General features: G+C 39.0%; 1 protein-coding gene across 4 annotated transcripts in view; it reads right to left on the reverse strand.

Annotated features, from left to right (window-relative positions):
* Positions 1-472: 472 nt before the first annotated feature.
* IGSF11 (immunoglobulin superfamily member 11) overlaps positions 473-25,294 on the reverse strand; it is a 29,133-nt gene continuing 4,311 nt past the window's right edge. Inside the window, exons 4-6 of one of the 4 annotated variants that reach the window (XM_023551768.2) lie at positions 6,853-6,903; positions 5,237-5,303; positions 473-914 (exon numbers count right to left, since the gene is read on the reverse strand). In XM_023551768.2, coding sequence (XP_023407536.2) covers positions 473-914; positions 5,237-5,303; positions 6,853-6,903 — 560 coding nt within the window. Of the gene's footprint in view, positions 915-5,236; positions 5,388-6,780; positions 6,904-25,294 lie in introns of all 4 variants that reach the window. The other 3 variants (XM_023551767.2, XM_010592941.3, XM_023551765.2) reach the window with 3 other exon arrangements.

Below are 25,294 nucleotides of genomic sequence, written 5' to 3' on the forward strand. Positions count from 1 at the left end.
ACACAGCACAGCCTGGCTCACTATTTCTTCTAGAGATACCTTTCTTTTAAAATAATTTCATTATTTAAACTTCATCTGGCACTTTTAGTCTCTTGAGAAAAAAAAAAAAAAACATTAAGTGAAAAAAAAATTTTTTTTTTTTAAGTGAAGCATGGATTAAAGAACAAGCCCATATGGACTGCAGTTTGGGTCTGAAGTGCTATTCTGCATTTCCCTTGGCTTGGCACGTCTTTGAGGTCCAGCTTTTGAACAGAATCCCAGGGAACCGCTGGTGGAGAAAGAAGTCTTCATGATGGAGCGTTCTAGTCCCTCTGACAAACCTTAGTGGCCAGGTAACAGCATTGCTTCTTCCGGTGCTTTATACTAACGTCATGGTAAGGAAAGGGTTTCTTTCCCAGCTCTCGCCCCACCCTACCCCCCCATGTATGACACACTCCATTATTCTTTTCTGAATACTTTACCCCCTCTTGTCCTATACCAGGGACCCGGCCCGACTCTGGGCTGGCACCATAACAGGCACAGCGCCAATTCGCTCCAGTGCTGCTTGGCTGATGGTGTAGGAGTGTGTATGCTCAGGCCGAGGCTTCCTGCTAACGGAGCCATTGCTCCGGGACACAATCTGTGGCGAGGACCCTTTGTTGGCTGTCACTACCAGAGTCTTATGTGGAGCTGGGACCAGGTGGCTCCCATTAGCATAAATGGATGGTATGTTGACATTGCCTGAGTGGAGAGAGAAAGACTGGTGCAAGTCACTAAACTGAGGGAACGGCTCCGCGTTTCTATGAACTTTTGAATTGTTGCTCCAGTATCGACTGTTGTAGGTGTTGGAAGAGGTTAACGTGTTGTTTTCTGAGGAGGATATCTCTGTGTGAAATGCTTTGGCAGAAGAACATTTAGGTGGAAGATCATCCTCTCTGAAAAGGAATTAAAAAGAAAGAAAGAAAAGTCGTCATTAGAATTTACATGAAGTTTACCCCGCCCTCCTGCCCAGCACCCTTTCTTCTCCTGCTAAGGCTAATATGTCCGTCAAACACAAACCCTCTGAAGAGACCACTCTACCATGAAAGCGAACACAGTAGCCCTGGACAGCACTCACTCTCTGAGACAAGGGGCCAGAAAATTTTTCCTCAACTTCTCAGTCTCCAAGAGTAGAAAAGAAAATACGAAATTTCTCAAAGACTGCCTCTTCCAACAAAAGTAAAAAGCAGATGGATTTTTTCTTTCTTTTTTGCTGTAAATAGGAAAACAGCCCATGAAGAAATCCACTGAGATGCTTGCTGAAAAAGAGCTCATAAACCAAGCTATGGTTTGTGGGAAACGGCTACTTCTTCAAGAATTATTAGAGTTGGCCTGATTTTACTGTCCTTTGGGGTTGGAGACATTGCCGTGGTAGGCCAACGGGAGGTTTTCCTCAATAACCTTATTCTGGGATAACATCTACTCCTTCTCACAGCCCCAACCTTTAAAAATAACAAGAGGCTAAGAGAAGTTATTGATTTAAGGTTAAGACATTAACTAATTTATTTAACATGTATTGAGTGCCAGGCATTCTGCCAGATGTTTCAAATACAGATAAAAGTGACTAAGCTACAGCCAAGAAGCTTATAGGTAAATAGGCTGGTAGTAAATGCGAGAATACTTGCAAGTCAGAAAGGTTGGGCAGGGGCACAAAGCAACTGATGTGCGTTGTTGCCTGCCTAGTCCTGATTGGGATCAAGGCATTCAGTGAAGAGAACGATGAAGGGGGAAGGAGTACAGTTCAGGCAAAGGACAAAGGTGTGAGCAATGGCCCTGAGACACGGGAGAATGCAGAAGCACGACTGGAACATAGTGAGCCGGGAAGTGCTGAGAGTGAACACCAGGAAGGGAGGTGCCGGTCAGATCCTGAAGGGCCACATATGTCAGGCTAAGGAGACTAGTGTCATTAATGCATTTTAACCAAAGACATGACAGGAAGAAATCTGAGACTGGACCTGAAACCCTAAATCTCCACAATACGCTGAGAGTCACTCTTCTCTAAAGACCACTTTGACCCTGTATTCATAGGATGTGCATACCCTTGTCTGAGCTGTCCTTCACGCTGACCCACACTGCTCCGGCCTGTGTGTACAGGTGCTGCTGTGTTCCTCTGGTGTTCCTTCTTGCTTTATGTTCTCCTCCTTTCTCGCTATTGTAAAAAGACTACTTGGAGATTTTTTTTTCCCCCCTAAAATCCCAGTTACTTTCAACGCAAAGGCTATGAGCATAGACTCTAGGTCAAGAGTGCCTCGGTTTTATCTCACCTGTGCCAATCACCAGCTATATGACTTTGGATAAGTTACTCAACTTCTCCAATGCTCAGTTTCCTCATCTGTAAAATGGGCACAAAATAGTGTCTAGCTCATAAGGTTGTTAGGAAGATTTAATATGAAACAGCTTGTCTAAAAAATAAAACAAGCTCTTTCATATTAAATTATATATATATATTATATATACACACACACACACACGCACACACATACACCGTAACAATAGGAACAATCTAAAACCAGTCTAACAAACGGCCAATCTCTGATAGACTGCAAACCTAATGCTTAGAAAAGCTAAGTGAAGATGTAAAGTAATTATCTTGAGAATTCAAATTTTTAGAAAGCTGTCACTAAGGGGGTAAAATGTGGTTTGCGGCTTAAACGATTAAGATCTATTAAATCTTGTGAGTTCAGTTTATTTGTACTTAAATGTTTCCATAAAAAGCTGTGGTTATTGAAAAAAATCTACATATAAATTTATCTTACACTCCACAGGCCTTCTACTATGGCAAGAGACTAGAGAAAAAAAGGCCGTTTTGAAATGTTAACATCCAAGGAGCTTAACGTTCATATTAAGGAGAATACCATTTTCTCTATTCACAGTCCATATTTTAGATTTAGATCGTTACCAATTTTCCCTTTAAGAAAGCTAACATGAATGAGAGATTCATTCATAATACCACCTCGTGCAAGAAGCACACTGACAGAAGCGTCATTCCCAGCTCCCGTTGCACTGGAAGTTCTCGCTCACCCTGTGTGGCTTTCTTCTTTCACCATAACCAGAAACACGCAACAGGAGGTTGGTTTTCTAGAGGTATATACCTCAAATATTGAAAGATCATTAATATTATTTACGATATGTAGATTCTCCTTGAACCTAGAAATAGGTTGAGCCCAAAAGGGCCATAAGCCTTAATACCACCTAACAGGAAGGTTATTATGTGAAAATAGCCACACTTCATTCATATATATCATTTAACACACACACACACACTGTTTTATTTTTCCATATATGAAACCTTTTCTTTATGGTGACTGCTGTTGCCACAAGTCATCTTAGTTATCGGTGAGACGATGATAATCATATAGTTACCATTTACTGACTATCACGTGCGAGGTCCTGTGCTAAGCAAGCCTTTTACATAATCATCACATTTCATTTTCACAGAAGCAACCGAGGCTTCAGAGCAGTGTGCTCACTGCCTCAGGGTCTCACAGAAACAACATCGTCAGGACTTGGCCTGACTTGAAACCAGGCTGCCCCTGACGCACCTTACAACCCCTCAGCAATCACACAGCCCTGAGAGAGAACGTATGCCGGGCTCAGGAATGACAACTCACTCCTACGCACACAAGTCTGAAGCTGCCTGATCTGTGACAGTCAAGGACAGGTGTCAGGGGCTGAAAAAACTGCGCTGGCTATGCTGCTCCTAGACACGGAACCTCCCAAAGGCTGCCCAGTGGGAGCATAGCAAGGAAGAGAACACAGTAGACAGCTGATACGCCGCTCAGAATATCCAAAGGAGAAGTGGGGTCCAAGGTATGAGGTCCTCAGATACCTTGGTCACTGGAAAGCTTCAATATAAAAGCAAGACGCCATCACAGCTAAAACCTGGTTGCTATACTTTGTTTGAAAAGCTGAGACTAAGTACAGAGTTCACCCTTTCTGGATACCTGCAGTCTACATGAAACAAACAAAAAATTCTGTGGGTTTACGTTTTCTGTGAAACAAAGAAGATATGCTTCTTAAGAAAGGATGTCGAGTTGGGCAGAGTAGGCTTGATCCTTCAGGTGCAAATCCCAGGATCGTTCTTGCAAAGATACTATGTAACTCTATATGCCCTAAGATAGAGAATGTCCAAAGTGATCAGTAACACTGGCCTGGGAATGCATACATTTCCCAGAAATAAAAGAAACTACCAGTGTCGGGGCAGTTTGTGAAAGAAAAAGGCATATCTTTTTTTTTTTTTTATTTTTATAAATGCACCTGCATACACGTCAGCAGCTGTGTGTGTGCACGCACACACACACACACAGAATTCATCTCAGAAACTATCCTATTAGTACATTTCCCACAGGCAGAAATATAAGAGGTAAAATAAAGGAGAGTGTTCAAAAGAACAACAGCCAAACCTTGCTTTGTGAGATCAGAAAAAGCATGACAACTGCTGAAGAAGAAAAGGCTAATATCAAATATATCAAGCGATGGGTCTAATCATTTAATTTTACTTTCATCAAGAAAGAGTTTAGGGAGTTACGACCATTAGTACGACCCACCTGAAGCACAGGAGATAATAATAACTAGCAGTGCACATTAACTAAATGACACTTTCCCAAGAATTGAGCTTTTATCCTCAATTATGAAAGAGTCTGCTCCTAACAGTGCAGTTCTTCTCTTTCTTTGAACGCAGCTGGGTGGGCAGCTTTCTGCTGTCAGAGCTGGCATCTCTCTGTCCTCACTAAGCTCACTGATCATGGCATCAGGCTCCGATTCTACGTTCAGTATGCCTTCACCCGGCTTTGATCATGCTATGTGCTGACAGCCACTAGACACTAGCTCCGTTATAAGGAAGCAGTGCTTGGACTCCCATTTTGCTAGTGATTCTTGTACACAGCACCCCTGTAAACATCATTTAGGGGAATGATCAGGGCATAGGATGAGGGTGATTGGAGGAGAGAAAAACTCAGATATTCCTGACTCTAGGGTCATCGTACCATCAATCCTTGCAATAATTTCTAACAAACACACACCAAGAAGTGATATTTTGATTTCTGACCTAGGGCCATAATCATACTTGAGATAGAACCCCAAAAATGATGTTTGGACCCTGGCCACTGTAAATTATCCTAGCCATCACACTCATGAGATTAGCAAAGAAATCTTAACTAACCAAGTGAATAGAAATACAGACACTGGTCATGCAAGACAAGTTATCTGACATACAAACCTTATTTCATTAGGAATTTCCTCTTCCTCCTCCTCTTTACTTTTGCTTCTCCAGTAAAAGAATGCCCCTAAAATTAGTGCAATGCAAAAAAGGATAATAACTGCACCAGTGCCAATGGCTCCAGCTATTAGTCCAATGCTCCTGGGATGGGCTGCAAAACATATTTAAGGTATATTTAAAGAAGAAAAAAAGAAAAATTGAATATACCCATGTAACTCTATAAACACATAAGTGTATATCTGCAAAATCATCTAAAGTACTGCACCCATAAAAAGTTAAACCTCAATTCACTTTCTACATCCCCACTGGCGAGGACTAACACATCATAGGCTCGCAAATATTTGTTGAGTCAATGAACAGACGACCCACACAGCTTTAGGAGAGCAGCACACAGAGCCAAGTAGGAATAAGATGCCACCCGTCTGGCGGGTCTGAGCCACCCATGAGTCCTGGCACTCAGTGTGCCACGTCATCGTCGTATCACAGCCAGGTCATTCACTTGTTGCAAGTGAACGGCAACAACACAGAATTCTCCACTAAAGACAATGCCTCTTTATGACCTGGGGACCCAATAACCGAGCAGATAAAAGGGGTGAGGGAAAAACACAAGATGGTCTTGTCATAGCCGTAAGGTCATTACAAATTTCCGTATTGCCTATTAAAAAAAGCCTATGGCCGTCAATTCCAACTCATAGCGACCCTATAAGACAGAGGAGAACTGCCCCATAGGGCTTCCAAAGCTGGAAATCTTTACAGAAGCAGACTGCTGCATCTCTCTCCCACGGAGCAGGTGGCAGGTTCAGCTTGCCAACCTTTTCGTTAGCTGCTGAGCGCTTTAACCACCACGCCACCAGGGCTTCTCGTAATGTCTATACCAAAAAAAAAACCAAACCCAGTGCCGTCAAGTCAATTCCGACTCGTAGCGACCCTACAGGACAGAGCAGAACTGCCCCACAGAGTTTCCAAGGAGCGCCTGGTGAATTCAAACTGCTGACCCTTTGGTTAGCAGCTGTAGCACTTAACGTCTACACCACCAGGGTAACGTCTATTAAAAAAAAAAAAAAAAGCCAAACTCACTGCCATTGAGTAGATTACCGACTCATAGCAACCCTATAGGACACAGCAGAACTGCCCCATAGAGTTTCCAAGGAGCGCCTGGCGGATTTGAACTGCCGACCTTTTGGTTAGCAGCTGTAGCTCTTAATCACTACACCACCAGGGTTTTCATAGCACTATATAATAAGTTACATAATATATGCTAATAATTCTAATACATAGTAAGTACATACTAATAGAATATTCTAACAGAATATAGTAAATTTTTATTCTAATGGTTCTAATGACCCTGAGAAGGAAGATATTTTGCCATAAAGAAGATATTCTATTGTTGAGGCTAAGTATGTCATCATATTTTTATAGTATTTTCAACAATGACTACAAGCAAAAGAATTTCTATTTAGTCATCTTCAGACAACCTGAAAACTTCAGGTTGAGGATCCTGGTGTGTCAGACCCACAGCTGACATCAGAATTATATATACTTACGTGAAATAACCTGGAGATCCAGAAGGCAGGTGCTGGTTCCGATGGCATTAGAGGCCACACACTGGTACAAACCTGAAGACAGAGCGCTGAAGTTCCGGATGGTGACCGTCCCCTGGACCTGGTCTGTCACAAAAATAATAATCACATGAGGATTTAGGAGAAAGGATTAGAAAAACAAAGAAATCAGAAGAAGGTAACACTAAAAATAAACACTGGACAGCTATCAATAACTTCTCTTTTTCTTTTTTGAGAAATTTTTCGGTTCATGAATGCTGCAGGCTAACATCACTAACTCACACTAACGGCCTAGCACTGTACGGGGCTGTCCTAAAGGAGATCACTCTTACAGCAATGCGCGGATGAACTTGGTAAGTCTGAAAGGTTAGCAATTTCCCCTACGGAAATGCCTATCCTAGAGAATTTATGGTCATTCACACAAACTGTAATTCGGAGGTAATGCAATAACTTAGAGAGTAAATTAACCTCATTACAACAATATTCACTTCATAGTTGATGGAATGAATATATACTCCACACTCGAGGGTACCAGATGTTACTCCCGTCCAACAACTATTCTAATTGTTTGTGCTAGTTCAGGACCTCCAAGAAGCAGACACCAAGACGTGCATAAGGTTTACTAAAGGAAACACCCATAAAGGACATGGAAAGGAGGCTGGAGGAGGCTGGGACAGCCTTCAGACGGTGATGCAGGTCTGACCCCTGCGAAGGGAAGGTAGGAAGACCAGGTAGAAAGATTATTAGATTTCAGCTGTTTTAAGGAAGTTTCAGCCAAGCTGACGAGGAGTCCTTGAGCCAAAGTCACCCGTTAAAGGAGTCCCACGCCTAGCAAGAATCGGCCTTTATTAGCAGCCCTGCTGAGTCCGGTTCCTGGCTGGAAGCCACCCAAGGGAAGCATCGCCTTGATGCAAATGCTGTGGTGGGTCCGGAGGGGTGGCAGCTGGGGCTGTCAGTCCATTAGGCTCCCAGGAGAGCTGGGCAGGGTATTTCCAAGGCCACCACAGTGGTGTTATCAAGAAAGGTTTCAACAGTTTACATTTCAGTAATTCATCAGAATTAACATAGCTTGTTTATTTATTCCTTGTAAAGAAAATGTAAATGACTTACAGTAATAATATAAAGTTAATGGTTATCACTAGGTGCCAAGCATTAGCTAAGCCTTTAAATGTACTGTCTCAATCTTTACAATGCCTCCATGAGGTAAGTAATATTATTATTAATGCCATTGAACAGATAAGGAGCCTGAGGCTTTAGATGGGTAGTAAGATTAGAGAGCCAGTCATGAGGAATTGGAACTGGATGGGAGGCCTGCCTGACCTCAAAGCCCTAGGCTTCGGCGTCTCCCTTAGCCAGGACATATCACACCCAGCCATTTGAACCATTCAAAATAGCTGGAAATTCAGAAGTAAGTCGAAAAGCCTCCTAATTACACAAGTTAAAAAACGGAAGTCTGACACAAAGCTCATGTATTCCTGGGACAAAGACCTGGAGCTATTGCCATCTCCTTTTTAACATGGAAGGATCCCACGTAGTGCAAATGGTTAATGAGGTAGGCTGCTAACTGAAAGGTGGAAGGTTCGGGTCCAGCCAGGGGCACCTTGGGAGAAAAGTCCGGTGATCTACTTCCAAAAAATCAGCCACTGAAAACCTTATGGAGCATAGTTTTATTCTGACACAAATAAGGTCATCATGAGTCAGAATTGACTCCATAGCAGCTGGTTTAACAAGGAACTAAGATTTAATTATCTGGTTCCTCTGCTGGGAACCCTCATTTCTATCTACATCAAAGGGAGAAGCAAAGAAAGGGTCAGCAAACGGCAGATGAGACTACAGCATGCAGGGACTTCTTATTAATTCACTTAATAAACCCACTGCTGTTGAGTCAATTCTGACTCATAGTGACCCTACAGGACAAAGCTGAACTGCCCCATACGGTTTCCAAGGAGCGGCGGGTGGATTCTAACTGCCGACCTTTTGGTTAGCAGCCTGAGCTCTTAATCACTGTACCACCATGACTCCTAGTTCACTTAATAAGTATATATTTATTGAGCAACTTTCTGAGTATTGGGTGATTTCTGAGAATGGTAATACAATAATAAACAGGACAAACCCAGTCCCTTACCTTAATGAGACAAGTGGGGAAGCAGTTACAACAAATGTGATAAGAGCCAGGACTAGAGATTACAGAGCACTACGGAAGCACAGAAGAGGGGATCTAACAGAACACAGGAGCAGAGGAAATATTTGCCACTAGACTTGCCCAAGTATCTAGAGAACTCATGGAAAGGGCTACACACGTAAGCAGCCGTCAGGGTTACCCCTCTGTCCTCAAACACAGTATAAGGGATGGCATTAATAAGTCACTGAAGCATCATCAGAGACACACTTGAAGGAACTCCAATATACAGGGCAGGAGAGGAGAGTTTTGTTTTCAAAATGGGAGTATTTAAAGAATTAGGCAGATATTATGTGGCTATCTTACTTATCCAGAACATAATACTTAATAAATTTACACACTTGGATTGTATGGTATACACCTAAGTTTATATACTTGGTGTTTCTTGATTCTCACTTGTGTACATTTCCTTTCTTTAAAAACAGGGCTAGTTTTTCTCGAGTTTTTATTGGGTACCACATGCGCTGTACATAGAGTTTTAAATATATCTCATTTAATCTTCATAAAGCCTAGGCTGTATATTTCCTACTTTTCAAAGATAAGAAATCTCAGAGAAGCTATGTAGTTTGCCCAAGATCACACAGCACACACACATACCAAAAAACCCAAACCCACTGCCGTAGAGTCAATTTCAAGTTCACAATGATCATTACACACTTGATTTTCCAGTAAGGGATTTAAAAACCACACTATTCCTTAGGGTGCCTTTACAGGATATTTCTTATCCATGAAATGCACCAATACTGTTAGTATTAAACTGAGCCACCCGTCCAGCTCTGTCTTCAACACGTCTTAATGTCACCACGCAAGAAAACCATAACATTTGAGCAACCAACCTTACACTGCGGTTTTGTTTTGTCCCTGCCCTGAAATTCTAGGAATTTGATTAGCTCACACTGAAACAATAAAATGACCTTGTTGGCATTTCCATAGATATAATTTAAGAAATTCTTAACAGCTGACCTAAGGAGCGTTCTGGCATGAAGAAAGAAAGCTTAAAGATTATGTCTTTAAGAAATTAATTTTAAAAAAAAGTAAATTCCCTGCTCTTCCCTTTGTAGACACAGGCATGAGCAGATTGCTGTAAGAAATTATTCCTAAATGAGGTTGACATACCATACTAGAGCTAACTCAGAGTATAATCAGGGAATGAGACAGACACATTGATAAGAGAGGACTGACTAATCAGAGGCAAACAGGGCTGCTGATGCAGACAAGGCAAAGCGGAGATGGGAGCGCCTGCCTCTTCAGCAAACACCAGACTGTTCCAAGCCAGAAAGCACACAGCCCTTCCTAAAACTAGCAGGGCTAATTCCTCAACCTGTCACTTCACTTGGTCTGCTCTGGCACAAAAGTAACTTGCTGAAATGAATTTAGAGAATAAGTGTTCTTTGGATCTTTGTTTTAAATAAAGTTTAATAGTGTGGAACTACATAACATGGAGAGCACCAACAACATCAAATCCCACACGGCTGTAGTTCATAGCAACACTATATCCCACAGAAGCTATGTACCAGGACTAGAACAAGAGAGAAACAAATCTAAGAGTCCATTTCCAGTTCCGTCCTCTCTCCTGAGCTCCAGACCCACGTCTCCAACTGCCTAGTTGATGGTGCGGAGGTTAAGAGCTTGTGTTCTGGAGTCAGAGAGCCTGGGTTTGAATTCAGTTCTACCACTTACTAGCTATGAGGTCCCAAGAGTGTTACCTCCTCTTCCTCTATGTTTTAACTTTCCTCATCTGTAATATGGAGCTACCAAGTGCCTACATACCATAGGGCTGCTATGAGGACTAAAGGAGATAATGCAAGCAACGACATTAGTATAGTGCCTGGTAGTGCTTCTGTGTGGGAATTCCCTTCCTGGTATTTCTTGGAAAACTTGTATTTTTTCTGAATTCTGAAAATAACCAGTCAAGAAATTTAGGAAACATTAAAAAATATTGCGAGTCCTAATGTCTCCAAATTCTCAACAGATATTAATCCTCAGGATTTGAAGAGAAAGAAGAATTCCTGAAACAAATTATTCTGTATTTTTCCTATTATGATTTATGTATTTTTAGACATTAATGAGAGATCATAATAATAAACAGTGAATCATTTCTCATATAATAGTTTTAGAATTATTCTATACATGAAAGATTTAACAATTAATGCACGGTTTATTATTATTCAAACTCATATAATAATATTCCAATAGCATGTAAAAATGATCTCAGCCTAATCAAGGCCAACTGATAGCAGAAAATAGTAAAACAGAACACAGAAACAAAATAAATGCCAAGAAAGCATTTTAAAAAATTAAAATGCCACAAATATTTAATATTTAATATTTAAAAGCTGTCATTCTTAAAGTGAAATTTTCAAACACTATAAAGCATTTAGTGCACTGTCCAACAGTCTTGATCTTTGTTTCATGCCAAATAGTCTAGAAAATCTTATTGCATTTTTGTGCTGAGGGTCACTGAATTAAGAGCATGTCCAAAAGTACCTTCGAGAAGGATGTTAGGGTACAAGTTGCTTCATATTAATTCATTTCCTTTATTCAATGATGAAAATATTTCGTCTGCTTGTCTTGATTTGGTTTTCCCACTGAAATCTATATTGTTTTTTGCCAATTCAGATTTTAAATCCATTTTCCATTTTATGTCAGTGCATTCTACAACGGCAGTCTTGTCTTCTTCTCTTTGCATTTCTGCTTTTATAGTATTTACAAAGAGCTGTAGCCAATAGTGAATGTTCAAACACTGGAAAACACCAATGAACTTTACTGGGAAATGTTTAAACAGTGTAATATTTGGATCTCCTGGTATTAACAACATTCCACAGAATCGCACATCAAAACTTATTTTGCTTCCAAAACTTATTTCTTGGAATACCACTCACAGTATTTGTATAAAATATGTTCTGTGTATTAACCTTTTAATAGTCATTTGCAGGAATGACTCACCATTAGCAACAGAGAGGTCCACGAACACACACTTAAACACTCAGGATGTGGCAGCAGTTGATTAGATCGTGACCACCTCTCTCCTACACGCTTCTGTCCAGGTTCCCAGAAATGTCAAAATTTTTGGCTCCTGTTACACATCAGTGTCTCTATGCTTATGATTCAGCTTTAATTCTCACAGGAGAATGACAGTTAGTGCTCGAGAAATGTTAGCTACCATCCTTATTTAAATTCCCATTTAGGGTTCCCAGGGGACCACTAATTCACTCACTACCTTTGCCAAACAATCCTCTAAGTCCCTCTCTGAGATAATGTGGTTACTGTTTATATGTGGCTCAAGATTTTTTTTTTTTTTTACAAGATAGAAATTGGTGTTAACTTTGACTCTTCTGTCTTCCCGAGTCCAAACATCCAACCAAATCCCAAGTCTTGTTCATTTCTGCCTGGCATCTCTCTTGAATCCCAGCCTTTCCCTGTCCCTTTTCCATCCCAATCACCAGGGACTGATTCAGGCCCTCTTCCTTTCTTTATGGAACTATTATCAAGCCTCCCATACAGGAACTGGCTGCCAATCTTTCACCATGATTGCTATAGCTATGTTTTAAAATGCACATATGGCTATCTTCCCTTGTTTTACAAACTGCAGTGAACACCTCCAGTCTCAAAGATAACATCCAAACTCCCTGGCATGTTATATAATGCCTTTGGCAATCTGGACCAGAACTTGCCAAACTGCTCTCCTGCCAAACTCCCATGAGCCTTTATGTCGGCTTCATAGGTCTTCTCACCTAAAAATGTCAAACTTTTACACTTGCAAGATTTTGTATGTTTGGTTCCCTCGGACACTCCCTTTTACCTGGCAAATACCACATATCTGTCAATTTGTCATACTGTGGTAGTTTGTAACTGTGATGCTGGAAGCTATGACATCATTATTCAAATACAAGCAGGGTCACCCATAGTGGACAGGTTTCAGAGGAGCAAAAAGGACCTGGTGGTCAACTTCTAAAAAAACTGACCAGCGGAAACCTTATGAATAGCAGCTGAACACTGTCTGATACAGTGCTGGAAGATGAGCCCCTCAGGTTGGAAGGCACTCAAAATATGACTAGGAAAGCACTGCCTTTTCAATGTAGAGTTGACCTTAATGACATGGATGGAGTAAAGCTTTTGGAACCTTCATTTGCTGATGTGACATGACTCAAAATGAGAAGAAACAGCTATAAACATCCATTAATAATTGGAACCTGGAATGTATGAAGTATAAATGTAGAAAAATTGGAAGTCATCGAAGACAAAATGGAATGCATAAAGATCGATACCCTAGGCATTAGTAAGCTGAAATGGACTGGTATTGACCACTTTGAATCGAACAGTCATATGGTCTACTATGTTGGGGATGACAAATTGAAGAAGATGGTGTTGAATTCATCACTTAAAAAAATTTTTTTTTCAAGATCTTTCCTGAAGTACAACACTGTAGGATAATATCATACCCCTACAAAGAAGAACAGTTAATATGACTATTATTTGAATTTCCAGACCAAACACTAATGACAAAGATGAGGAAATTCAAGATTTCTAACAACTTCTCCAGTCTGAAATTGATCGAACATGCAATCACGATGCATTGATAATTACTGGAGATTGGAATGTGAAAGCTGGAAACAAAGAAGGATCTGTATTGGAAAATATGGCCTTGGTGACAGAAACAACTCCAGAGATTGTATGATAGAATTTTGCAAGACCAAAGGCTCATTCATTACAAATACCTTTTTTTCAACAACATGAATGGTGACTATACACATGGGCCTCACCGAATGGAAAACACTGGAATCAAACAGACTAATCTGTAAAAAGAGACAATAGAAAAGTTCAATATCATCAGTCAGAACAAGGCCAGGGGCCAACTGCAGAACAGACTACCAATTGTTCTTATGCAAGTTTACGCTGAAGCTGAAGAAAATTAAAACGAGTCCACGAGAACCAAAATATGACCTTGAGTATAAACCACCTGAATTTAGAGATCATCTGAAGAACAGATTTGAAACACTGAACACTAATGACTGAAGCCCAAATGAGTTGTGAGATGAGATTCAGGAATTCATACATGAAGAAAGCAAAACATCATTAAAAAGACAGGAAAGAAAGAAAAGACCAGAACAGATGTCAGAAGAGACTCTGAAACTTGCTCTTGAGCATACAGTAGGTAAAAACAAATGGAAGAAATGATAAAATCAAGGGTCGAATAGAAGATTTCAAAGGACGGCTTGAGAAGACAAAGTAAACTATTACAATCAAATGTACAGAGACCTTGGAGTTAGAAAACCAAAAGGGAAGGACATGCTCAGCATTTCTCAAGCTGAAAAAACTAAAGGAAAAAATTCAAGCCTCCGGTCGCAGTTCTGAAGGATACTATGGGCAAAATATTGAACAACACAGGAAATATCAAAAGAAGATGGAAGGAATACACAGAGTCACTGCATCAAAAAGAATTGGTAGACATTCAATCACGTCAGGAAGTAGCACATCAAGAACCGAGGGTATAAAAGGAAGAAGTCCAAGATGCACTGAAGGCGCTGGCAAAAAACAAGGCCTCAGGAACTGACGGAATACCAATTGAAATGTTTCAACAAACAGACGCAGCACTTGAAGTTCTCACTCATGTCTGCCAAGAAACTTGGAAGACAGCTACCTGGCCAACAAACTGGAAGACATCCATGTTTGTGCTCATTCCAAAAAAAGGTGATCCAACCAAATGCGGAAATTATTGAACGTAAAATTTTGTTGACGATAATTCAAACACGATTGCAGGCATACATCAACAGGGAACCGCCAGAAATTCAGCCCGTGATACGCAGATGGCACAATCCTGCCAGCTTTAAGAAATACTTACTGATGAAGATCAAAGACTACAGCTTTCTGTATGGATTACACCTCAACATAAAGAAAACAAAAATCCTCACAACCTGACCAATGAATAACATCATGATTAATGGAGAAAAGATCGAAGTTGTCAAGGATTTTTTTTTGCAGCAGTCCTTCGATCAAAGGACACTCTGCATTCAGCAAAACTGCTGCAAAAGATATTTTCAATGTGTTAAAAAAAAGAAAGAAAGAAAAAGAAGCTGTCACTTTAACAGTAAGGTTCGCCTGACCCAAGCCAAGGTATTTTCAATGGCCTCATATGCATGCAAAATCTAGACAATGAATAAGAAAGACCAAAGAATCGACACCTTTGAATTATGGTGTTCCCAAGAATACTGAATATACCATGGACTTCCAGAAGAACAAGTCTGTCTTGGAAGAAGTACAGTGCTCCTTGGAAGCCAGGGCGAAGAGTGTTTGTCTCACGTACTTTGGACATGTTATCAGGAAGGACCAGTCCCTGGAGAAGGACATCATGCTTGGTAAGGCAGAGGGTCAGTGAAAAAGAGGAAGACCCTCAACGAGATGGATTGACACAGTGGCTGCAACAATGGGCTGAAGCATAACAATGATTGTGAGGGTGGTGCAGGACCAGGCAGTGTTTTGTTCTGTTGTAAATGGGGTTGTATGAGTTGGAACCGACTTGACGACACCAAACAACAAACCCGGTAAAACTTCTTACTCATCTTTTAAGATCCTTTCCTGCTCAGTGATCTTTCCCTATAATGCTCCTCCCCTACTCCTCAGACAGTACTTCTGTCTTTTAAATCACTGTGTATCTTTTTTACTGGTTGCACAAGGGTTAGAGTACTGAGATGCTGAACAAAAAAAGGTCGGTGGGTTGAACTCACCAGTCGCTCCATGGGAGAAAGATACGGCACTCTGCTTCCATAAAGATTAAACAACAAAAAAACAAAGATTACAGCCTTGGAAACACTATGGGGCAGTTTCACTCTGACCTATAGTGTTGCTATGAGTTAGAACCTACTCGATCCAAGTGGATTTGGTTTGTTTTAAATCTTTTCATAGCATTAAACATGTAGCAGTATAATTATGTTTGTGTCTGTCTCCCCCATCAGATAGTGAGCTCTAGGATGGAGATGTGTCTCTGTACTTCCTACCTTCCCCGACACTCTACCCTGCAGGAGCGGCATAGAGTAAGTGCCAGGATGTGTGTGTGCCTACACACATACATATACCTATAATGAACAAATGTATGAATAAATACAGTTCTGATAATCATTGGCATTTGATTATTTTTGTAAAGAGGGAGTCCTGAACTTTCCATGTGACTTGCTTCTTTTCTTCCCTTTACGTCAGAGGGCAAAATGGAACAGGGAAACACTTCAGTCAGAATAACGTCTTGATGAAGAGGAGAAATACACACCTAATTTTATTCAGCAACTTAAGTGGATGAAAACATTTCTGCTCCTTATGAGAAGGTTATGGAAACATAATCACTGGGACGTGAAACAGAAGTGGCAATTCAAGGAGGAGAATCAAGATTCCTGAGGCTTCCGAGCTTAGCAGAATAATGGGAGTTGGGAGATCCAGGTTCTTTCTATCAGGAGATATTGGGCAAACCTGGTACGCTCTCAGTCTTCTCCTTTGTAACATGATAGTGCTGGACTACAGTGGTATTTAAGATACCCTTCTGCTCCAGCTACGATCCCCACACAAAGTTGTACACAGAGTTCACAAGCAATCAAGAGAGTTAAGAATCTCCCTTCATTTTATTTAAATTGTGAAAGGATGAGGACAACATATGATCTGTCAGGAACTATGAGGAACACTGTATAATTCAGCTTTATAAAGTATTAGCCATTAATAATGAAAATAAAATTTAATGATGTAATTTATAGTCACCAAGATGAAAGCATAATTAAGAAATTAATTTCCTTTATTTGTATTAATTTTAAGAAAAAAACACAACTTAAGTTTCTCTGTGTTTCTTCAAAGTCAATTTTTAAGTCAGAAAGGATTCTGATTACATCGCTCAGCTTTTCTTGCGGGGTTCCAACTTTACTGGGCAGTAGAGAAAAAAAGTTCCATTGTGAGGGGCAACTGTACTTGCCTTGATCCTTGGTTGCCAAAAGGCTGCATGATTTGGAGAGTGGGTGTCATCTCAGAAAGGAATAACCCTCCATGACCTAATTTATCCTTCTTGATATGTTAATGTGTTATCCAAGTGATTTTCAACACTGGCTGCACATTAGAAATACTTTTTTGAAAAAAACATTAATGCTAGACTCTGTCTCAGGCCAATTAAATTAAAATGTCTAGAGGAGGCACCTGAGGATGGACATTTTCAAAGGTCCTCTCAGTGATTCTGATACCCAGTGAGGGTTAAGGACTACAGCGCTAGAATATATTACTGCAGGTTTTGCTCTCCAGCAAGGTCTATACAAAAAAAAAAAAAAACTATTTCAAAAATAGACTTATTTATAATGGGTTAAAAAAAATCTAGACTATTAAAAACCTCTTACCATTTATATAAGCTACAAAACAATACCCTAAAACACCTTAGATTAAAAATTAAAGTTACAATTTCAAAGTAATTTAAATATCCAACAATAGGGTCTAAACTATAATATACTCTTAAAATGGTATCGTAGAATCCATTTTTACGATGTAAGAAATGGTCTCCAATAAGTTAAAGGAATCAGGTTACAAAATAGTAATGAAATGTGAGACCATTAAAAAAAAAAAATGTATACTGATACACAAACAGAAGACTGGAGACAACACAGCAAAAATATTAGTATTACCTATCTTGTGATGGGTAGCCTGTAAAATTGTAAAACCCCTGTTATCTATTACCAAGAAGTAACCCATAACATACTACTCACAGCATTTCTTAACCTGTATCCTGATTAAGAGAACTTTTCTCATCCAACTTTATTTCTGTACCATTTAAGTTTTTATGATTATGCATAGCTTTCTAATCAGAAAAAAAAAATCATGACAAACTTTTTAAGGCTTATTAGATCTGGCTTCCATTTGAGAAAACATGGTGGCCTGAGCTAATGAGGAATCCTTTCTAGTTACAAACACAAAAAATGCTCAGTCAACTCTAAGTGTACATACTTAGCTGCACTATTATAAGAAAGAAAAGAGACATCTCAACGAACCAGAAACAAAGTCAGACAGGTAACCTGGATACAGGTGTAGAGGAACAGCTGCCACACTTCCCATGTCCACACAAAGACAAGAGGCCTGGTCTTGGGTCCCTGTGGATGGGACCTAAACTGAGATCCCTCTGTGAAGCCAGGACCGTGAATGTGTCACTCCTTCAGCAAAAGGACTAGAAGAACTCCACCTACTTACCAAAGTAATAATAATTACTGAAACAGCTAATACTGAGAATTTACTGTGTGCGATGCGCTCTTTTTAGCACTTCATGACTAACTCATTTAATTATTTTAACATTCCAAGAGTTTGATTTTATTGTGGTATCTATTTCAGACCGAAGGAAATTGTAGCAGGGAAAGGTTAAACAATTTTCCCAACGTCACATTGCTCAAAAGGTAGAGGCAAGGTTCTAACCAAGGCTTTCAGGACTCAAATTATTAACTCTATGTTGTAGTCTGACATGTATGTTTATATATGCTCCGTGCTGTAGGTAGATTCCTTTTTTTAATAATTTATCTTATTATTTTGGTCTTACTGAGGATATACACAGCAGAACATATACCAATTCAAAAATTTCTACATATACAATTCAGTGACATTGATTACATTCTTCAAGTCGTGCAACCATACTCACCCTCCTTTTCTGGACTGTTCCTCCCCCATTAACATAAACTCACTGCCTCCTCAGTCTCCGTCTAACCTTTCGAGTTGTTGTTGTCAGTCTGATTCCATACACATAGTTCTTAAATGATTCCACAGACACAGTTCAAGGTGTACATTCTTTACTAGTTAAGCTATACTATTATTTGGCTTTAAGAAGACTTCAGGGGGTATTTAAGGTTTAAAGATTATCTCAGGGCAATAGTTTCAGGGGTTCATTTAGTCTCCGTGGCATAAGGAAAGAAAGTCCGGATTCCATGGGAATTTGAAATTCTGTTCTGCATTTTCTCCCTTTTGAAGAGGATTTTTCAATAGAATCTTTGATGTAAATATTCAGTAATGGCAACCTAGCACCAACCAGTTCTTCAGGTCTCATGACAAAGGAGGCAGTTGTTCATGGAGGCAATTGCCTACACATTCCATTTCTTTCTCCTCTTCCTGACTCTCCTTCTTCCTCTGTTGCTCCAGGCGAATAGCAACCAGCTGTTGTACCTTGGATGGCCGCTAACAAGGTCTCTCATGAGAAACAGAAGCTCCAAGCTTGGCTACATTTACATGTAGAGTCTTATTTTACTTTACATGTATGGCACAGGAATCCCCAAGCCAATAAACAATTAGCCTTGAACTGGTAAAAACTCCAAGGGCTTTTGGCAAAAATGAAACACATAGCCCGCAGCCTTAGGACAACTACATAAAATCAATCCCAGCTGAAAAGCTTACAAAAGGGAATGACCACCATGAAGAGAAATATTTCCATCTTGTCCACTAATGTATCTTCAACACCTAGAAGATGTTCAACAAATACTTGTTGAATGAAGAACAGAAATTAATACAAGTATACAAAAGGACTGACAAAACCAAACACTGGTTTTTATCAAGATTGATCAAAAAATAAAGAATAAAGTGACAAATAAACAGTATTATGAATGAAAAGGGAAACATTATAGAGACTATTTAGAAACTCAAGAGACAGAATGAAAACACATCATACCAAAACCTCTGGGACACAGCAAAGGCAGTGCTCAGAGGTCAATTTACAGTAACAGATGCAAACATCAAAAAAGAAGAAAGAGATGAAATCAAAACATTAGCTACACAACACAAATACAGAACAGCAAAAGAAGACCACAGCAACCAGAAGAAAGGAAACAAAGATTACAGAAGAAATAAATGAAATAGAGAATAGAAAAACAGTAGACAGAATCAACAAGACCAAAAGTTGGTTCTCTGAAACAACAAAATCGATAAACCACTGGCCAAATCAACAAAAGAGAAACAGGAAAGGACGCAAATAATCAAATAAGAAACGAAATGGGGGACATTACAACCGACCCAACTGAAATAAAAAGGATCATAACAGAATACTATGAAAAAGAATACTGCAACAAACTTGAAAACCTAGAAGAAATGGACAAATTTCTAGAAACATACTGCCTACCCAAACTGAAGTTGAAAATTTGGACAGACCCATAACAAAAGAGATTGGAAAGGTAATAAAAAAACTCCCAACCAAAAAAAAAAAAAGCCACAGCCCAGATGGCTTCACTAGGGAATTTTACCAAACATTCAGAAAAGAGCTTACACCAGTACTACTCAAACTATTTCAGAACATAGAAAAGGAAGGGATACTTCTAAATGCATTCTATGAAGCCAGCATAACGCTGATACCAAAATCAGGCAAAGACCCCACAAAAAAAAAAAATTATAGACCAATAACTCTCATGAATATAGATACAAAAATTCTCAGAAAAATTCTAGCCAACAGAATTCAGCAACATATCAAAAAAATAATAAACCACGACCAAGTGGGATTCATACCAAGTATGCAACAATGGTTCAACGTTAGAAAATCAATCAACGTTATCCACCACATAAATAAAAAAAATGACATGATCATCTAAATTGACACAGAGAAGGCATCTGAAAAAGTCCAACACCCATACCTGATAACCCCCAGTAAAACAGGTACAGAAGGGAAATTCCTCAACATAACAAAGGGCAGCTATACAAAACCAACAGCCAACATCATTCTTAATGGAGAGAGGCCGAAAACATTCCCCCTGAGAACAGGTACAAGCAAGGATGCCCTTTATCACCACTCCTGTTAACACTGTGCTGGAAGTCCTAGCTAGAGCAATAAAGCAAGAAAAAGAAATAAAGCATGTCCAGATTGTTGAGGAAGAAGTAAAACTGTCCCTATTTGCAGATGATATGCTAATATACACAGAAAATCCAAAAGACTCCACGAGAAAACTACTGAAACTTATAAAAGATTCAGCAGAGTAAAAGGATACAAGATAAACATACAAAAATCAGTTAGATTCCTAAACACCAACAAAGTGAACTACAAAAAGGAAATTAGGAAAGCAATACCATTTATAATAGCCCCTTAAAAAAATAAAATACTTAGGAATAAATCTAACCAGAGATGTGAAAGACCTTTACAAAACTACAAAACACTACTGCAAGAGAGCAAAAAAGATCGACATAAATGGAAAAACATGCCAGGCCCATGGATAGGCAGACTCAACATTGTGAAAATAACAGTTCTACCCAAAGCAATCTACAAATACAACACAATCCCAATCCAAATACCAACAGCACTCTTTAAAGAGATGGAAAACCTAATCATTAACTTTATATGGAGAGGAAAGAGGCCTTAGATAAGTAAAGCACTCTTGAAGAAGAAGAATAAAGTAGGAGGACTTGCACTACCTGACCACAGGACCTGCTATACAGCTACAATAGTCAAAACATTCTGGTACTGGTACAACGACAGACAACGGAACAGAATTGAGAACCCAGATGTAAACCCACCCACCTACAGTCACCTGATCTCTAGTAAAGGCCCAAAGTCCATCAAATGGGGAAAAGACAGTCTTCTTAATAAACGGTGCTGGCAATACTGAATGTCCATCTGTAAAAAAATGAAACAGGACCCATACCTCACACCATACACAAAAACTAATTCACAATGGATCAAAGACCTAAATATAAAACCAGAAATTATAAAAGTCCTAGAAGAAAAAAATAGGATCAACACTAGAGACCCTAATACACAGCATTAAAAAGATACAAACTGTAACTAACGACACACAAACACCACAAGATAAGCTAGATAAGTGGGATCTTTTAAAAATTAAACACTTACGTTCATCAAAAGACTTCACCAAAAGAGTGAAAAGAGAACCTACAGACTGGGAAAAAAATTTTGGCTATGACAAATCCAACAAAGGCCGAGGAGACCCAAATTTAAATATGGGAACTTTTATTAAAATTTGAACTTCTCTAGGTTTTTTTAAAAAAACTACATAATTCAATTTTTTAATTAAAATATATATGTAAACCATTTAATATAGCAGTTCAAACACAGTTGATATTTAATAAACAGTAGTTGACAGAATAGGGAACCCTGGTGGTACAGTGGTTGAGAGTTCAGCTGCCAACCAAAAGGTCGGTGGTTCAAACCTACCAGTTGCTTCTTGGGTGAAAGATGGGGCAGTCTGCTTCCGTAAAGATTCCAAAAAAAAAAACCCACTGCCGTCAAGTCAATTCCAACTCATAGCGACCCTCTAGGACAGAGAAGAACTGACCCACAGGGTTCCTAAAGAGTGGCTTGTGGATTCAAACTGACGACATTTTGGTTAGCAGCCAAACATTTAACCAAGGTGACACCAGAGCTCCTCTGTAAAGATTCCAGCCCTGGAAAGCTCTATGGGGCAGTTCTACTCTGCCCTATAGGGTCACTATGAGTCCGAGTAGACTCGACGGCAGCGGGTAAGGTTAAGGGGTAAATTGATAGAATTTTTTTTTTGAAATATTTATTATCTTGTGGTATTAAAACCCCTTTAGTAATGAGAAAAAGGTAAGGTTTGCTTTATCAATCTAGAGCACTAGTTTCTCAACCTTGGCACAATTCACATTTGGGGCCAGATAATTCTTTGTTGTTGGGGGCTCTCCTGTGCATTGTGAAATGTTTAGCAGCATCCCTGGCCTCCACCCACTAAATTCCAGTAGCACCCTACCCCACTTGTGACAACCGAAATGTCTCAAGACATGGCCAAATGAAATTGCCCCGGTTGAGAACCACTGATGTAGGCTGGTAAACTGTGTCCCATGCATTATTTCCACTCAATGGAATCTAACCCAGTTGTACAGGCCTTAGACAGACACACCAAATTGCTACATTTTGCTTCAAATAATACCAGCCTTAAGTATAGCTTTCCCTTACCCTAGAATTCAAGATTGCTATTTACCAAGAGGACAATACTAAAATCACTTTATCATCACTTCTCTGTATAAAAATTAATGTGTACCTCATAGGATACAGGTTATAAATGCATTTTCCTCTTGAGTATCTACGTATGAATTACAAGATAACAATTTTTTGGTATCTTTTATTTTGATACAATTTTAAACTTGCAGAAAATTGCAAAAATACTACAAAAATATTCTCATATATCACTCACTTGGATTCAACAACTGATTATATTTGGCCCCATTTGCTTTACTGTTCTCTCACTAAATATATAATTTTCTTTCTGAATGATTTTAAAGTGAGTGGAAGACATCATGCCTCTTACCACTAAATACTTAGTGAATATTTCCTAAAAACAAGAGAATACTTTACATAATCACAATCCAATTTTCAAAGTCAAGAAATTTAACATTGATACAATAGTATTATCCACAGTCTATATTCCAATCTCATCAACTGTCCCAATAATGTCCTTCATCCCTGTTTTTTCCCCAGTCCAGATTCTAATCCATGATTCTCCATTGCATTTAGGTTTCTTGACTCTTTGGTCTCTTTCAATGTGGAACTGCTCCTCAGCCTTTCTTTGTCATACTTGAAGAGTACATGAAGACTGTTCTTCAGTTTGGATGTGTTTCTATGTTTCTTCATGACTAGACTCATGTTTCATGTCTTGGCAGGAAAACCACATAAACGGTGTTGTATCCTTCTCAGCGCATACACTAGGAGGCACGTGATTATCACTTTGTCACAATACTGGTGATATAACCACCACGCTTCTCCAACATAAAGACACTATTTTCCATTTGTAATTAATAAGTAATTTGTAGAGACATACTTTGAAACTGTAAGTATCCCATGATTCATTGAAATTTCGCCAACTATTTTGACATCCAAGAATGATTTTCTAACTCCATCATTCCTTATATACACATTAGTTGACGTTCTGCTGTAAGAACATGCTTTCCCTTCTCCCCCATTTATTTATGCATACCAATATAAATTCAAAGATTTTCATTTTATTAAAGAGTTATATGTATTTATTTTAATGTTCAAATAGTCCTGGATTTTGCCAGAGGGAGCTCCTTCAAGCTAGTCCTGATACACACGGACAATTTTAATCCTTGGAGAATATTATGCCCTTGTCACCAAAGATACTTCTGGGATGCACTGCCCTGGTGTCAAATGTACTTTTCCCAGAGGATGCTTCTTGAGTTTATATTAAACAATGACAAACATAACTGGTAAAGTAAATCTTCTGAAAAAATCAATCTAAGTTATTTTGGGATTACATGCTATTCCAAGATACAGTTTATTAACGCAGGTGTCAAGGGGTGAAATTAAATTTTAAAATATGAACTCATTTAATGTGTATTATTAGGGTAGATGAAGTTATCCAAAGTAATTCTGATGACTAATCCAGAATATGAATTATAAAAGACAAAATTTTCATTCTCGGTGCTCAAGTTCACTTTTATACCTAAAGTACCAAAGGATAATCAAGTAGCAAAGAGGATACCAAGAAGTCTGACTGGTAAACACTTACTTAAGAACAAACAGCTGTGGGAGGTTCTTTCTACAGGTATTTCCCAGTTTACACACAACCACTTTCAGAAGTTCCTTTGTAATTCCAAACTCAGTCCAATATTCCACAGTAATGTTACAAATATAAGTGGTAGAATGTAATGCTGTTACAGAGGACCCTGAAGATGATATTGTTTAACTGCCTTATTTTACAGAGGCAATATGTCGTATTTTACATAAATAATGCATGCCTTCTATGTTTGTTTGCCAATAACATTGTTATGCCAATTTTTTTTTATGCATTGCTATATAAAAAAATTAGCACAGCACACTTATAAAAATACCTCCTGGGGAGAGGGTGTGGTTGGCAAACAAACGCAGAAGGTGCACATTATTTGCATAAAATATGGTGGGGTGAACTGTTAATGGAAAAGTTGGAATTTGAATATAGTTTTCTGGATTTCAAAATAAGGGTTATTTTAGGCATGCCACTTACAATGATGAGATTAACAAATTAATCCATTTTTAAAAAAAAGCTATTTAGATCCCAGTGTGGCTGAAAACACTTAGCAACAAACAATCCACAGGGAACAAGAGTGTTACAGTGATTGTCATCAGTGTAAACCAAAACTTATTAGACTGGAAAGAAGTTTTTTTAAAAAAAATAATGAATCGTGGTCTAAGTTAATTAAAATATGATGGAAAGGGACATTAATATTTCTGCTGGGATTAATAAAGGAAACTTAAAGGTACTTTAGAGGTCTGTGGGCCTGGCTAATATGTCTAACGTCACCACACAACTTAGGGCTTTACTTTTCAGTGACAGACACGTACCATCAACATGATTCCAACTTATCAGGCATAATGAAGGCTGT

The sequence above is a fragment of the Loxodonta africana genome, chromosome 1, assembly GCF_030014295.1.
Source record: "Loxodonta africana isolate mLoxAfr1 chromosome 1, mLoxAfr1.hap2, whole genome shotgun sequence".
In the NCBI taxonomy this organism is placed as follows: domain Eukaryota; kingdom Metazoa; phylum Chordata; class Mammalia; order Proboscidea; family Elephantidae; genus Loxodonta; species Loxodonta africana.